Below are 17362 nucleotides of genomic sequence, written 5' to 3' on the forward strand. Positions count from 1 at the left end.
CACTATCTACTAATATATATATATATATATATATATATATATATATATATATATATATATATATATTTATTAATTATTATTATTATTATCATTTAATATTTCAATTCATTGTCCTGATCTATGGCTTCATTCTCTGCACTGCTCTCATTCATTTCCTCAACCTTCTTATTCTGTAATTTTTTAATATTATGCATTCTGCATTTAGCACTTAAACCCTGATCACACCTGGAATGTTCTTCAAATCTGTCCATCATTGCACACTTTTCACCGTATCATCTCACCCTTTTCTTCAACTGTATTATTACTTTAATCCTAAAATTCTATTTTAAAGCTACAATCTTTCATCAAATTTTAAAACAATTTAGGGTTTTAAGAAAGTTTAGATCTTTATTTTATAAATTATAGCTTGAATGATGATATCATTGTGAAGAGTTTAGGGTTTTAAGAAAGTTTAGATCTTTATTTAAAAATAATATTTTTAAGAATTAATGTGATGGTATTATGCGTTTTAAGAAATCTTAATGTGTTGGGTTACTGTATTTTAATGATTTTTTTTCCCTTTTATCATGTGGAATATTTTCTTTCTTATCTCTCTTATGATTGATTGAATATATTTTTGTTGAATAAAAAGAGCATGCTGTCCAAGAATAATTTATTTTTTCTCTTCCTTCCTGGTGTCATCAATCCTTGAAGTTATAACTTATTGTAATTGGACCAATCCCAATAATTTTCTTGATATGATTGAAAGATGATTAATAGTAAGATAAAGTTTAATTATTGTCACATCTCAGCATGTGGAGACTAGTAGTATAGTGATGCATTGAATGCTAAATCATTAGTAGTCTTGGGACTGATTTATTGTTTTCTTAATTTGAGGAATAGCAAGATTAATCAAATGGAGATAACCCTGGCATTACAACCAGATTAAGACAGATTATAGTGAAAAAAACCAAGGTAAAATCATTGAATAGAAGATAAAAGAGATGTGCTAGTTTGAAACACAATTAAAAATAAAAAATGCATTCATCCTTATGTGTGTAAAATGTTATCCACTATTTTATTTAAGTAATCTAGTTTATATAACTCATATTTTCATGCATATTCTTAATTTTTCCCTTCATAAGTTTAGTGTGTTTTTAATCTGACTCATTCTTGGTTCTTAATTAGCTTTTTCAACTATGACACATCTTCAAAATAATGCTTTTACACGTGTTCAATTTTCTCATTTTATCTAATGTGATATTACATTTATACTTAAATTTTTAATTATCTTTTTCAAACCACATTGGTTAGTCTTCTTAAAAGAAAACTCATCAAAATCTTTGTGAAAGAAAATTCATTTCAGAAACACAATAATAATGAAATTTAAACTTAAATTACATAGAGAATTTAACATCACTTTTAATTAAAAAATTTAAGATAATCAATTTATAATTATTTTTTTATAAAATACTCTATTTTCTCATTTTTATTTACTATAAAACTTAAAATTACTATTAAACATTCAACTATTATATATAAAAAAAGTTTTCAATGAACACCTACTGCATTTTGTTTAAAATGTTATCTATAGAAATCATTTATATCTTCCATTGTTAATACATAATGTAATTTCTACATCAATAAACCATGACAAAAACCATTCAATATCTATCCACTTAAACGAAAAATGCGACATTCATATTACATATCCTTCTATAATTAATAATTGCAAAGATAGTGGTAAAGAAAAACAATTTAACTCTTTTCAATTAAAACAACAATAAAAAAAGGAAAAAGAAAAAGTTGAATATATATTTTTGCAATTAATTAAGAAAGAAAAAATGAAGAATGGAAATAAGTTTGGGAAAAGAAAATAAGAAGCAGTTTAGGCGAAAAGAAAAAAGAAGTACGGAGTAATAATTGAGGTAGGTGTCTAATCTCACACCACTGCCACCTTCTGCATCTTAAAACTCACAATCAATCATCTCAACAAGTCACCGGTTAATGCTTTCTTTTTCGATGTGGGCTCCAACAAACGCTTCAACTCCAACTTCCTTCCCAATTTTTCCATTATCGTCAGTCATCCTCTGTTTTCGTTTGGACATTTCCACGGAACATTCATTAACTGAATTCAGTTATCAAGAAATTTGAAATGGGTGTTTGGAGTTGGTGAAGACATTATTAATGGTTGAAGAAAGTGAAATGGTAGCTTCTTAATGTGAAGATTGCCGACAAGAGACGGTAGCTAGATGAAGCGATTGATGAATGAAAATATTGGTCCAATCGCTCCTTCAATTGCAAAATCAATCAACTCTTTCTCTCTGTCTCTTCCTACAACACACCACTCACCGCAAACGGAGAACAAAATTCAATGTACTTTTCCTCAATGCAACTGCCAAACGCTACCCAACTCTATTCAACTTCAATCTCTCTCATTAGCTACTAAACAATTTCTACCAAACCTTTCTCATTCATTTCCATTTTTCAATTACAATATAAAGTATTCTTTGCTTTCAAGTATTATTTCATTCCAAAGATTAAGGGTGTGTTAACCTAAGGGAGTGAATTTGAAAGAGAGGAAATAGATAAATTTGAAGAAATTTCACAATTGTTTTAAAAAAGATTGGAGATGATTGAAAATATATTTGAAAATAAAGTTTATGAAAGTTTGAGTAAGATTTGATCAATGTGATAAACAAATAAATGTTTTAATAGAAAGAAAATGAGATTGACAAATTGTGCTTAGTAATATAAAATGTTTTTTATAAATAATATATTTATTGGTAAAATTTATGAAAGTTGATGTAAAATTTGAGCAATGTGATAGACAAATAAAATGTTTTAATGGAAAAAAAAAATGAGATTGACAAATTGTGCTTAGTAATATAAAATGTTAACTAATAAAAATTAATAAAAAACTAATAAAAACTAATAATATTATACTTAAATAATATTTTATTTAAGTAAAGTGTAATGTTTTTGTTTGAAATATAATTTTTTTAATGTTAATAGTATTATTATTAATTTATTTTATTATTTATGTTTATTATCATTTCAATGATATTATTATTAATAAAATAAAAATTTGGAATTGAATACATATTTCATGAATTCAATTAATAAAACAAAAAATTTGGAATGGAATACATATTTCATGAATAATTTTATGCATTGTGAAAGTTGAAATTATTAAAATTATTGAAGTGCAAGCTAAAATCACTCCAAATATTTGCATATGACTCCTTATTAAAAAAAACTGTTATCTCGCAAATGATCGAAAATCATTGTCTTCAAATGTTTTGAAAACAAACAAAATTTTAAAAATTAATCTATTTTCGCTAATGCTTCTAAACAATTAAAAATAGACAACAACTATAACACCTCAGTGTTGAGCTTGGACCAACTAGAAATAGAATTTGAATAGAGGAGTTATTTATCATATTCACCTTTGTTTTGTCTTAGCTTGTAAGTGATAGTACCGATTGGATATCCTGTTGATTGTGGTTTGATTTAAATGTGTAGTATCTTTCCCCAGCATCATCTGCATTAAACCGAGAAAAGGAAGTTCTTGTTATTACATATCTTCTTTTACAAATTGTTTTGGCTAAGGGTATACTGAAGCTTTGTGCATTTGTGTTTGTAGGATTGGACCAACCAACTTCCTAATTTAAACCAAAAGAATTGAATCCAAAAGCTAGGAGAACAAGGTTGTCAAGAAGCAATATTTGAGCACGTGAAATTTTCTTGCAGGATGAACCAGGATCGTAGCATAGTCTTCATTCTTTTGTAATTATTTGTGTCATTGGGCTTGTAGTAAGTTTCTACTTGGTTTTATTTTTAATTGTAAAAGGCCATTAAAAAAAGTCTAAGTGGTTTGGAAGAGTCCTTGGTGCTCTTTCAACTCTTGGAAAGTTTTTCTTAATTGATTTAAATTTGGCATAGCTTAGACGGTGAATGTGTCTTGTTAACAAAAGCTACAAGCCTTGCCATAGGATTAGGATCTAATATTGATTGCAATTTTTGTGTTTCATGTGTTTAGAGGTGGTTTAGGTTGAAAGAGATTAAACTTTAAGCCTTGTCACATTAGAGTCTGAAATCAGGAGTCTAGTTTATTAATTTTCTTCAATTGTTTGTGTTTGTAAGTCATGTACTTCGGTAATTTTAGTTTAAGGGGTAGTTAGTTAGTAGCTTAAGACATTTCTGGCAATACAAGACTTGATACTTAAGCAGCCTCATGGGCTCACCTCTCTTACCTGAGACTTGTCTAAGTGTGAAGCTTATAACCCTTTAGATTAAGAAAACTTTTAGAAACAAATGATGTCGTGTTATAGGTCATCTAGAATTAGAAATTTTGATAAGCAAATTCTTTTAAAGACATTAAAAGGAAGCTTGAAAAAGCTAGAATAAATTGTACATTTGATGAATTTGATAGGATTAAGGATGATTTGTATAATCAAGCTAAGAGAGAAATTTCATTCTTTGGTAAGGATATTGGTGCACTAACATACTTAGCTTGGGAAAAGATAGAAAATTGATGAAATGCACCCATTCATTGGTAGAAAAAGTGAATCTGAATCCTATGGTTCCATTTTTCTTTCTAGAAGTAGTGAATCCTATGTCCTTAGTTTATACACTTCTAGAATTGAAGAGCATGCAAGATAGTGGTAGGATGAAAGGCAATTTAGTGTTAATCAAGGTAAAAAATCATTCATTCATGATTAGTTGAATTAAAAGCTTGTATGAGAAGGAAATTTGTGCCTCCTTTAGTTAAGAGAAACCTATAATTAATGAGAGATAACATTCAAGATGGAAAAACATTTCTTAAGAGTTTAGATTATTATGGTTTCCTTCGTAGAGAAATAAAATTTGGAACAAGAGTTAAGGAACTCATGGATAAGAAAAGAGAAAGAGAGATTAAAAGGAGAGAGTAAGAGAGAAAAGAAGAGGAAGAGAGAAGAGAAGAAAAATAAAAGAGAGATAGAGAAGAAAAGGAGAGAAGAGAAGAATAAAAACAAAAAGAAGAAGAAAAGAAGAGAGAAGGGCAAGAAAGAGAAAAAAGAGAAAAAAGAGAAAAAGAGAAATTGCTGCTGATGTCAACTTTTACTCCTACAATAACCATGGAACCCAAGTTCTCAATCTTTTAATCTTTCCCAATCAATTCTAAGTCTTAAAATGTTAATTTCTCTTTTAAACAAATTGTCATTCCATTTTCTATATATGCAAACCTTTTCAAAATATGACAATTATAATATGAAATTCTTATTATGGAAACAAGAAACTCAAGATAAAAACCAAGTACTTATAATTTTTCACAAAATTATAAAATCAAATATTATAAGTCCTTGTTCTAAAGATATTTTCTTAAAAAAATTGATTATTAAAACAATATTAATTGAAGATATATTTGGTGCATATCGTATATTCATATTTGCTGAGGAGGTCGTCATGTGAATCTTAACAAATAAAAGAATAAAGTTTTGATTTTGTTTGTTATCTTTATTATATTTGAAATTGCTATTTTTAATACTTATAAAACATATAAATTTTGATTTTAATCACTAAAGAATATTAATAAATATTTAATTTTCTGATCTTTAGAATTTTTTTGGAAACATTATATTGCAACATTACGATTTATCTTTTGAAATTATTCTTTAACATTTTATTAACACATACTGTTATAAATATTAAAGATTAAAAATGTGGAATTTTTATTTTAGAAATACCTGAAAGAAAAACAAAAAATTTCATAACTAAAATCAAAAACCCCTAATTGTGCGCAAACTAAAAACTATATAAGTCATTAATAAATTATAAATAGTTATTTCTACTACTTTATACCTGTCACTCCAAAAAATTATATACTATTGAGATGAAAAATTACTCAAAGTACTTCATTAGAATAAAAATAAAATGTAATACCACTTTTCCATGCTTAAGAAATGCTCCAATAAAAGTATTGGCTATATAAAAACATGATTAAAATTTTTGTGTAAATTTATTCCCACCCCACAATTCTGTAATACATCTTACAAACTTTAATTGCAGAAAAGTTACATAAAAATGATAAATAATCGTTCACAAAAAATATTCTTAAATCTCTTAAAGTCGCATATCTTCTTTCTGATGCACACCATCCCTTTTTTGACTTAAGACATCTCTACTATTCACACAAGTTTCTCTATCCAAAAATGGCATACTCATAACTACAAATTAATTACAAAAATTGTTCATCTTCTTCTGTTGAGTAACTCAAAGATTGTGTATGTGGGACAATGCTTTATGAAAGAAAGAATGATGTTTTAAAAAATTGTCACTAAGGTTGTGTGTTTCATAATTGTTAAGTGCAACTTTGACCACTCATTGTTTCTTAAGAAACAAAATAAAGTATTGATGTTTGCTAAAAGTTCATGAATTAATAACATTGTGTTGTGACCATAGCTTGTAATTAGTTCTATCAATGCCTTCAACACAAGTAGACTTTCACATGCTATATCTTTATGTAGTACATTTTTTTTCTTTAAAAACCTTTAAAAGAAAAAAGATATATAATAAATAATTATTAAACTTATATATAAACTAATTTTAACCAATAAACATTTGTTTTCTTTTAATATATCTTATTTGTTATATTTGTTGTATTGTAGTGACTAGACATTGAAGTAATTAATGCAATTCCTAACTCTTAGATTTTTAAAATAGTGGCATAATTGAGATGTTTTTTTTTCTTGGTCAATGTATACAATGATAGATTAGTGAAACTAAAGAGTAGCCTTTGAAAAAATTTGTAGGAGTAAAAGGTGGGACATTGATGAGGAAGCAGAAAGTACAACAGCAATAATAATATACAACATTATGAATATTACACAGATTTCTAAGGTAAAAGGTAGCATATAGAGTTATACAGCATAGATTGCAATTGCAAGGCACAAAAGGAAAAACAAAAAGAAAGTAAAAACAGACCATAGGTTTGGAATTCAAAAGTAGTCTTCAGTCCTTCCCTTGAAACCAATTTGCCCAAAAGTGAGACACAGGAACAACCCAAGGTGCCATGTAACCAGCCATAACCTGGGAATAACATTGTCTCACAAATAATTATTATGTCTTATCTTTTCCTAAATGCTTTAACATTTTTATAAAGTATTTATATTAAACAATTGTATTATAAATCAGCAATGGTCCCATGGTCTAGTGGTCAGGACATTGGACTCTGAATCCAGTAACCCGAGTTCAAATCTCGGTGGGACCTTTTTTAAACTTTTATTGTAGCTATATTTTTAAATGTTATTAGGTCCATTACCACTGAACAAAATGGGCTTTACTCTGAGCCCAATAATTTTTGTCTTTAAAATTAGACAAAACTATTATAAATCTTAACTAGCCAAAATAAAAAAATTAATTATCACTCGTTATCATCTTCTTGGCTCATTGATTAATATAAGTGACATGAATAATTATATGTTAAAATATCAGTTAACAGGAATGTAAGGGCTTTTAAACTGTAAATATATCTCTGGTTGGAGCTATTGTTGAAATTAATATAGTAAAGGACAGGTTCTTCAATTAGAAAAGTTTATTTTAAAATATATTTTTGAAGTAAAATAAACTGTTTAAATATTTTCATTTCAAGAACAAATTAGGAACAAAAATTAGTATGAGTTTTTCATCTGATTATATAGTTTTTCAATGTTAAAAAAGTCAAATACTTATTTAAAACCATATTTTTTTTTAAATGTAAAATTTTACTCTTTTATAATTATTTTATTTTCATATAATTATTTTATTTTTGTAATGTATGCTAAATAAATATAAGTGTGATTATTGCCATTATTTAAGAAAAAAGAAAGGATGAAGTAACTTACCAGAACTCGGAAGTAAGAGCAGGTGGAGTGGGGAAGTGAGCAAGCTCAGCTCCAATGCTGTCGAAGAAGAGGCCAGTCAGACTTTTACCGTTGATAGCCGGTATGCTGGAAGGTGCTAGCCATCCGATCAACCCGAACCCGATCACACTGTAATCGGTCCGCAGCCAATTCCTCTCAAAGCTTCAATCACCGTTCACAAATGTCATGATTGATTCCATTTTCCATTTTCTTTTAATTTAAAAATTACAGAAAATTAATCTCTTACTGAAATTACCATGTCACCCTCCCACCATTTCCCATTGCCACACCTTGTCTCAAGGGATTCCTAGCACTCACAGGAGCTCTCACGAACCCTGCAACACAATTCACAAAACACAACATCATCTCTCGCATCATGCTTTTCTCGATCAAAATCAATTTTATTAACTTTGTTCAGCGTACCGGAGGTCAGACGAGATGCGGGGGAGCCCAGTGTTGCGCCACCCAATCCTGCGACGGTCGCCATGGAGGTTGTCATTTTCGCTCTGCTCTCTCGATCACCAGTGTGAGGAAGTAGTGGCTGTGGTAGTTTTTCGGTTCCGATTCTTCATATTCTTTTCCATTCTTCATATCCTTTGAATTAGATTGGGTTTGGATTGCGTTTGCATCAATGCCAACGTTACTCAATCAGGTTGCGCCACGTGGAGTTTAGAGATAAAGTGGGGTCTACATTAATCTCTTGTCCACAGAGAAAAAACCATTGTCCATGTGGAAGAACATGTGGCATGCATTCAATCACATTCAATCTTCAAAATGGTTTTTATGTAAATTACAAGGAATAAAAAAAACAATTCTGTTTAAAAAATCAATAAAAATCACATATGACATTGGTTTGTTATTGAGTTAAAAAAAAATACAAATTAAATATATTTGAAACTAAAATATTTTTTCTATTTTCTATGTGTTTACTGTTTGGCAACTGAGTAAGAATCTCACAATTCAACTGAAAAATAGTCATTTTTTCCGACAATTAAAATTCCTACTTCCACTACTTTAGGCATCTATAATTTAAATTTTCGAAACATTAGCTTTATAATTCAGTCTCCTAAAGCTTATAAAAGTAAGAAAAGAATAATAATCAAATATTAAACGAGAAATAATTTTTAGTTTATATTGCATAACTTTATTGTGTAGATCAATTTAGAGTACCAAGCGTGGCTCAATTTATTTAGTAATGAAGGGGCGCTTCTTTATCCATTTCATGCTTTTCTAATTGTACCTCCAATTTTTTCTTTCTCGTCTTCATAATAACAAATCAGATATTATAGTTAAACAGGAACAAAAATAAAAATAAAAGATGTAATGTTAACGGAAACAAAAAAAAAATCAATTAATGTTTCTAGGGTGTGTAATTGTCAGAATTTAGAATCTGATGTCTAGTTAAGTGTAGTAAATTTTCAAATTCAATAAAGACTAACAAAAATAAAAATTTACAATTAAATGTAAAAAAAAATTAATACAATAAAAAAATTTAACATATTATAACATCTCATTCTAATAATAAAAACTAGGTTTAATACCTCTTTTGGTCCCTAGAAAGGGGGCCAATGTTCAATGTGGTCCCACCTTTTTTTAGAAGTTCAATGTGATCCCATCTTTTGTAAAAAGTGTGCAATCAAGTTCTTTTTGGAAACGGCGTTAAGTTTTTAACGGAGCAGTTGACAGGGTGGACTGAAGTTAGCTACGTGGCTTTGTGTGGGTAATACGTGGCAGTGAGAGGGTGATACGTAGTTGTGAGAGGGTAAATCAGAAATTAGGGTTTGAGTTGCAGAGAAATTGGGATTTATTGTCGTGTTTCTTCTGAGGCTGCAGTCTGCCTCTACACTGCTCTCAAAGCGAACATTTTGGGCATCAACCTCAACCTTCCCATCTCACTCTCCTTGCTTCTCAATGTTTGCTCCAGAACTGCCCCACGTGATTTCCAGTGTGCTTAATCACAACATATATCATATCATCTTCATCTACTTTTCTATGTCTGGATTTCCTTTTTCTTCTGTCAAATTTCATCAACCTGTGTGTTTTCTAATTGATTGTACGTGCATGAGGGTTAACTTCTCCCCCCTCCTTATTCCTTTTAGTTCCATGGTTAGTGTGTTGTTGCAATAAGTATAAAGTTCCTGATGCTATCATTTCTGTAAATCGTAGCCTGGGAACCAAACATGATGAATGTGGGTGTTTTTGAGACATGATTATTTTACAATAAACCTTCTTAATTTGTTTCTACCTTTTCCTTTTTCTCCTTTCTTAGTTAAATCCCTTGGCCTTTTCATTGAACTTAAGCTTGCCGCAACAACATAAAAACAAGTTCAGTAAAAAGAATTAACGGAAAGCAAACAGTACACACTCCTTGTTAATAATATCCAAGACTTCAATTTCCATGCCTCTAATCGTGGAGGAGACGCAGGAATTCGTGATTGGCCGTTTGGTTGTGTCGCCGGAGATCTCGAGGAGGAGTTTCGCGTGTTTAACGGGGTAAAAAGCAAAGGTTCGTGCGACGATAGCAGCAGCTCTAGCTCCGATTGACGTTACCGGATACACCCTGACCGGCTGTGAGAAGTGCAACCATGGTGGACCTGGAAGAAGGAGAAAACCCATGTCAGCGACGTTCGCAGCTCTGGTCACGACAATAAATCCCAATTTCTCTGCAACTCAAACCCTAATTTCTGATTTACCCTCTCACAGCCACGTATCACCCTCTCACTGCCACGTATTACCCACACAAAGCCACGTAACTAACTTCAGTCCACCCTGTCAGCTGCTCCGTTAAAAACTTAACGCCTTTTTCAAAAAGGACTTGATTGCACACTTTTTACAAAAGATGGGATCACATTGAACTTCTAAAAAAAGGTGGGACCACATTGAACATTGGCCCCCTTTCTAGGGACCAAAAGAGGTATTAAACCTAAAAACTACTAAAATAAAGTATTACATATATAATAATAGAATCAATAAATGAAAATAAATCCTACACAAGACAAGAAATCTACCTATGTAAAATCATCCATCAACCCATATGTTTTACCCTCAACTTTCGTTAGAATAATTGAACGTCTCTCTAAACTCACATCATTTAGGTAATCATCGCAAAAGAAAAAACAACATATAGACAGACAACAGAAAAGAATGGTAAGCTAGTGGTAAAATAGTTTATCATAGTAAAATAACATTACATCATGTATTACACTTCACACAATATAAACATTCATCCTAATCATGCAAGAGACTTAGACTGGACTATCCAAATTAGTATGAATGTCGAGCTATGGCAGTTTGTGCACTTGTCATGGTGAAACAGCGGGTCCACCCCAAGCTATCACACAAGGTTAGTCCGTTATCACTCACCTTGGGTCAAGGTAAAATCCCTAGATTAGGATCTCCTACTATTTTCACGACATGCCTCACTCATCTTTACTTGAGAATGAATGACATTAGAATGTCAGGATGAACTCAAAGATTGAGCTTCCTATATTCATACTTACAATACTTGAAACCAATACCAAGAAGTCCCACCTTGGAACTCAATTTCACAACTTTGAAACCATTAATATCACTTCACATTCACATAGTATACCAATACATGAAGTTACTGATCATACATTAAAAAACCAGAAACACTCTTATAAATCATCATAAATCACATGAATCAATAAACATCCATCACAAAACCTTAGACATCCATTAAAAATCACAACACCTAAAAACCACCTAAGGAGGTAGGGGAAGCTGGCACTCAACACCCTAGCTTCTGTTACCTGGTGCTCAGCACCCTGAAGCTGGTGCTCAGCGCCCTAGCCTTTGAAAACAGACGCCAGACACCCTGAATGGGGACCTAGGCACTGTATAAGAAATTAGTACCCTTTTTGGATCACTTTGCACACTTCTCTCATAACTTTGAATGGTTTCTAGGACCTTCTAAACACCCTAAAACATCTTAAATTTGATCCCTAACTCAAAATGACTATTCCAAACCAAATTACTACCTTAAACCATACCAAACTCAATTTTATTCCTTACAACCCAAATTTCTACAACCAATAGCTTAAACAAGTCTTAGTGGACTTAATAACAGACTTCCAACCATCACAATCAGTCATCACATCTAATTCAAAATTTTACTTGTTAAAACCCCTAAATCTAGCAAAAACCAAGTCAAATTCATCTTATCAACTATCAACAAATCCTATATCATGTTTCCTACCTTTCTCAAGGATTTACATCAGTTTCAAATGACATAAAAACATTACCAAACATTCAGTTTTACCTCATAATTACTTTCATTAGATTTTTCTTTATAGAACCTCCAAATTACCTTAAAAACAACTTTATAAGTACACTATTATGACTTACATTCTATTTTAAACTTCATAGTAGTTGATACTAATCATAAACAAGTTACTAAAGACCTAATGAACAGTCCAAAACCACTATTCTTCTCCTTAGACCAATATTTCAATAATTCACTGCTCAATCTCCATTCTAGACTGCAAACCTACCCTTTTCTAACAATTAATGCCACTCAAAGACCTATAACATTTTAATAACTTCATAAATACATTCAAACCACCATTATACTTATCAAAACCACTATAGAACTCAACATAACAATCATCAACAGTTCCTATAGGTTTTCACATCAATACATAAAATTTTTAAGCAATTTAACACACCAAGAGTATTATATCATTTTACTCATACAATTCAAGCACATCATTCTCTAACAATCAAAGATTTTGAACAATTTATCAAGTAAACTTTAATTAAACTAGCTTCCATTACCTTACACCGAAGCAATAGAGCTTTATAAACACCAAACCCCTGCTTAGAGCTCACGGAACTTTAGAAACACTTACAAAACATCGAACAGAGATCAAGGAGAGTCCTTAAGACCTCTGATCAACAGGAAACTAAGAAAGAACATTACAACTCACACATGACAAGAGATCATTAAACATGATCTCGATTAATAACAAAAGGAGAAAAATGAGCCAAAACTTTCTTGCTCTATTGAAAAATTGATCGGGTAAAAGCATAGACCTCGTTGTTGTGGTCATTTAGGTACCTCGTGATTGTTCAAAGAGATGACTCAGAAGTTAGAAAAAGTAGAGAGAAAATAGAAAACTGAAGAGAAGAGTTTTTAGAGAGATAATTTGTGTTTTAGATAATGAAAAATGATATAAATTTCTGTTTATATTACGAAATCTTTATTATCAAAATAAGTCGTCCTCATTAAAATAAAAAACTTATATACTTTATATACTCAAATTTCTTGATTCTTTTCCATATAATCAAGTTTTAAAATTTAGTATACAAAATAAATTGATATAATCAGATTTTAAAATTCAATAAAAAAAATTTGACAAACAAATTTAAAAATTAAGTGAAAAAATATTCATACCAGATTTCAAAATAAATAAATGCTTTTCGAGTATTCCCCGTCTGAGGATGAGCACCATAATACCAAGTCATGATGCCTGATATCCAAGGAGAGGAAAGCGATGCCTGAATGCAACAGTGTGAGCAGTCAATTTATCAATAACCATGAACACTATCGACTAGAAGGATACAATGCCATGTTTTTCAGCAAGCGGTACAATAATTTCTATATGTTGTAATAATTCATTACTTTTCAAATAAAGCTCCCAGTGTGTGCCCAATCACATTACTAAATATAATCAGAGGATCAATACCACTGATCTGCGACGGCACAGTAACACAATTTCTTGGGTAACTGAAGCATCATGTTAACGAGTTTCTACCTCCAGATGAAAAAAAAATGAAATCCGTGAACCATGGAGTCCTACTCACACACCCATTTATCTATATGCGTATGAAACTTGTGAGGCTATAGTCTTTTTTGGCTGACCATGAGGTTCCTCCTCATCAACTTGCTTTAGTTAAATGTTTAATTATAGTATAATAGAAATTGTGAATAATGACAAGCTTACCCGATTTCACGGATTTCTATTTCTTTTTATCAGATTTCAAAATTTAGTATTCATATTTTTTTTCAGTGAAATCGGATTTTAAAATTTAATTATGTGTGAATTTGTTTGTTAACTGATTTCGAAATTTAGTTATATGTGAATTATTTTTCATTTAATTATGAAATTCAAATTTTGTGATTGCTCACTAAATTTGGAAATGTTAACATCCGTTTTAGAGAAGGGCAAAATTGGTATGGGATGGTGTAGGGAACATTCGGTGGTGGTGGTGGAGGGAGTAACTATCAAATAATTAACCAGGTTTCTTTTTCGATTCACATTTCTGGATTTTTTGATTGATTAGTTCTTCTAAATTATATTATCCGATTTGTTATTATGAATAGGGTAAAATTAAAAAAGGAAAAAGTTTGAAGGTGCAAGAAAAACAACATGTGGTGCAGGAAGAAGTGCCCGTAAGGAAGATGCTACAAAATGTACATTGTGAAATAAAATAATTGGGTTCTAACAATATCCTGGTCAGGAAGCCCAATGCAAACCGTTTTACTTATTGCACTCTTCCCTCAATAGTCAACCGAACGATGACGTATAGAAAGTGTTGGACACGGTGAACAACACCTCCACGCCGGAACAGTTTAACAACACCTCTCCAGTGACTGTACATTAAGGTAACTAAGTCTACAGCAGAGTTAAAAAGGTCAGAATCCAGCGAGAAAGCAAAAGAAGAGACAAGCAAGCAAAGCGAAAAGTGTTGAAAGAAGATCACGTGCCTTCTCCCACCTAAACTTCCTTTCTCTGCTCTCCTTCATCAAGCACGTGAACTTCTGAAACCTCTCCTTCTCCCTCACAGCATCCACTCTCTTCCTCACTCCACACTCCATCCCTCTCTGCAGAATCGCCACACCCTCCTTCCCACTCAGCTGCCGCCCCTCCGTGTCCTCCATAACCAGATTCACCTCCCTCACGTGCACTTCCCCTCCCACCTTCCCGCCGCACGTGATCTTCACCACGCACTGCACCCTTTCCCTCGCCATCTCCGCTGCGTACAACACCTCCACCTCCCGTGTCAGCCAGTACCGCCGCGCCAATACCGCCCTCCGGCTCGAAACGTTCGCCGCACGCTTCCCTGTAGGATCCACCATAATCCAGCTCACGCTCAGACTCTCCTCCAACTGCTTCAACCACTTCTCTTCCTTCCTCGTGAACTTCAACGTCGTGGGAATCATCTGCGACAAAAAGTAACCACCAAAAGCTATTTATAACTGTTTTCGAAAAATAATTCTCGTCTTTAAATTTACTTACTGACATAAAATTATTCAGAAAATCAATTATCATCATTAACTGTGTCATCAACTACCCATAAAAATATATTTTATTTCGTTATTATTTTGTTTCAAATATCATACCTCCAATAAAATAATGTGGATACTATCTATTATTAAGAGGAGCAATGACAATAAATAACAGATTATAACGTTTAATAAATTCCCCTTAAGGAAAAAAACGTACTTCCGTCCTCTTCATGTGTTATTTGCAATTTTCTTATTTTTTTATCCGACTATTATGTAATTGCCTTTTATATTAATTAACTTATATTAAAACACCGATTAATTAGTTTAATTCGTAAATTATAAATGTTATCAATTATTATTTTACCAATGATAAAAATAAAAATAATAATTGCAACTTTGTTTCTCTTTCATTTTGTATTCACAAATTTCATCATCGTATTATATATTATTTTATTCAAGTAATCTATTGGAATCCTAATTCCATCATATTCATTTATGTCATACCATAAAAAGTAATTTAATTATTTAAAATTTAAAAAAGTAAAATTAATGCAAGATGTTAAATTTTGAAAATTTAGATATTAACACCGTGGAAATAAGAATAAGAGATCAAGATTGTAAATGACAAATTAAAGGGAATAGAATTTACGCATTGCCCAAAACTAATAATTCTACGCTGTTGTTCACTTTCCATACATTAACTATATAAAATTCATTTTAAAAATTAATATTTAAACAAATCAAGGTAACAACTTTAGTTGCCCTATTATAGTTGTCACGTAAAAAATTAAAATAATTGTCATTTTAACTTTTTAGTACATTCTTAATTATTACTTTTCATACATACCTTAAAATACACGCACATTGTCAGCATAAATTAAGACTTGATATTAATAACTTAAAACTACTATTTCCATTAATCTATTTATAAATTATTCTTTATTAGTATTTCCTAAGACAACAATCATAGTAAATCAATAAACTTTCTTAATAGCTGTTAATTAGTTATTTAAAAAGTTGTATTTAGAGATCCAGCTAGTATTAAAAATATGTTTAACTACCTCGTTAGGCTCGAGAGCGTCCACCCACAGCGGCGAGGAGAGGAACCAGTCTTTCTGCGTTTCGATGCGTTTTACGCGCGAGAACACCGGCCTTCCCTCGTAGTATATGTCCACGGCTGAGATAAGCTCCTCCGGCGGTGGAGGCGGCGGGCGGGCGGAATGCAGAGAGAAATGATGAAGGGAAGGGAAGGCGTCGGAGTAGATGGAGCGGTGACCGCCGGGGATGGTGGAGACGACGCGGCGGGCGATGGGGTCGCGCAAGGACGGCCACGTGGCGGTGCAGATTTGGCGCCAGAGATCCTCTTGTGTGCAGAGGCGGTGCATGAGGGAGGATACGGACGCAGCGGATGCCAGCGTGGCGGCGTCGAGGCGCTTGAGGATGTGCGCGTGGATGATGTCGGAGTGGAGCGCGGCGAGGATTGAAGTGTTTTGGGTTTTTTCCGACGGTGGCGAAGTAGTATGAGGCATGATTGCTGCGTTCCAGATTCTCAGTTTCTTCGCGTTGGAAGAAAGCACGTGCAATAGACTTAAGAGAGTGACGATGTGTTGAGGGAGATACGAATGGAAGTATGATAAATATGAAAGGAAGAAATTGGAAACGAATGACTGAAAACACTAGTCAAGTCAATGGTGGCTGTCAAAATCCAAGTCAGCTTTCTGCACTTCTCGTGGTAGATCTCGTTAGTCATAAATTGGGAATCATCCTAGAGTTTTCATCCGTTACTATCTATTAAACACTATTTAAAAAAAATAACATTAATTCAATTTTAAGAAATTAAAATATTAAAATAGACCGTGTTTGACACCGAAGTTAGTTATCTGGAAATTGTAACTGTTGGACCGTGTTTGACACTGGGTCAGTTATTCCCGTGATTCGTGGCATGTGGCATTGACCGATCCTTGTAACTGTTTACTCTTAACTGCTAAATTAAAAATGGTTCACTGCTTGTCGAGCGCTTGGTGCATCGACACGGACTATATGTCGCGACACCGTTGCTGGCTTGTCGACTACCAATGTGTCGACATCAACAAAACGAGTGTCGACATCAACAAACGATTGGCGTTAAGAAGTGTTCGACACTCCTACGATTGTGACATTGCGATTGTAAGATGGGTCGACAAGCTGTCGACCGTTGGTGAATTCAGGTGTCGTCCGTGGTACTCGTCGAACGTTGGTGAATTCAGGT

At 32.2% G+C, this 17362-nt stretch overlaps 2 protein-coding genes and 1 non-coding gene across 3 annotated transcripts; 1 reads left to right on the forward strand and 2 right to left on the reverse strand.

The window, feature by feature from the left end:
- Positions 1-6794: 6794 nt before the first annotated feature.
- PSAO (photosystem I subunit O) lies at positions 6795-8446 on the reverse strand. Its single transcript, XM_047297501.2, has 4 exons — positions 8286-8446; positions 8119-8197; positions 7845-8024; positions 6795-7050 (listed from the first exon to the last, which is right to left on the reverse strand). Exons 1-4 carry the CDS (start codon positions 8359-8361, stop codon positions 6960-6962), a joined length of 426 nt encoding a protein of 141 aa, XP_047153457.1. The 5' UTR covers positions 8362-8446; the 3' UTR covers positions 6795-6959.
- TRNAQ-CUG (transfer RNA glutamine (anticodon CUG)) lies at positions 7160-7231 on the forward strand. The gene has a single exon. It is a non-coding gene; the product is annotated as a tRNA-Gln (tRNA).
- A 5814-nt stretch (positions 8447-14260) lies between the features above and the next one.
- LOC124824970 (F-box protein At2g27310-like) lies at positions 14261-16744 on the reverse strand. Its single transcript, XM_047297497.2, has 2 exons — positions 16176-16744; positions 14261-15048 (listed from the first exon to the last, which is right to left on the reverse strand). Exons 1-2 carry the CDS (start codon positions 16641-16643, stop codon positions 14521-14523), a joined length of 996 nt encoding a protein of 331 aa, XP_047153453.2. The 5' UTR covers positions 16644-16744; the 3' UTR covers positions 14261-14520.
- Positions 16745-17362: the final 618 nt, after the last annotated feature.

This window comes from Vigna umbellata, chromosome 3 (genome assembly GCF_029865625.1).
Source record: "Vigna umbellata cultivar VRB3 chromosome 3, Vumbellata_1.0, whole genome shotgun sequence".
In the NCBI taxonomy this organism is placed as follows: Eukaryota; Viridiplantae; Streptophyta; class Magnoliopsida; order Fabales; family Fabaceae; genus Vigna; species Vigna umbellata.

Excerpts from the sequence above, each read along its gene's own strand:
- LOC124824970 (XM_047297497.2), bottom strand. The coding sequence starts at position 16,643 with ATGCCTCATACTACTTCGCCACCGTCGGAAAAAACCCAAAACACTTCA. Across the intron at positions 15,049-16,175 it reads ACGCTCTCGAGCCTAACGAG|ATGATTCCCACGACGTTGAA; the intron begins GTAGTTAAACAT and ends TTTTTGTCGCAG.
- PSAO (XM_047297501.2), bottom strand. The coding sequence starts at position 8,361 with ATGACAACCTCCATGGCGACCGTCGCAGGATTGGGTGGCGCAACACTG. Across the intron at positions 8,198-8,285 it reads CGCATCTCGTCTGACCTCCG|GGTTCGTGAGAGCTCCTGTG; the intron begins GTACGCTGAACA and ends ATTGTGTTGCAG. Across the intron at positions 7,051-7,844 it reads GCTCTTACTTCCGAGTTCTG|GTTATGGCTGGTTACATGGC; the intron begins GTAAGTTACTTC and ends TGTTATTCCCAG.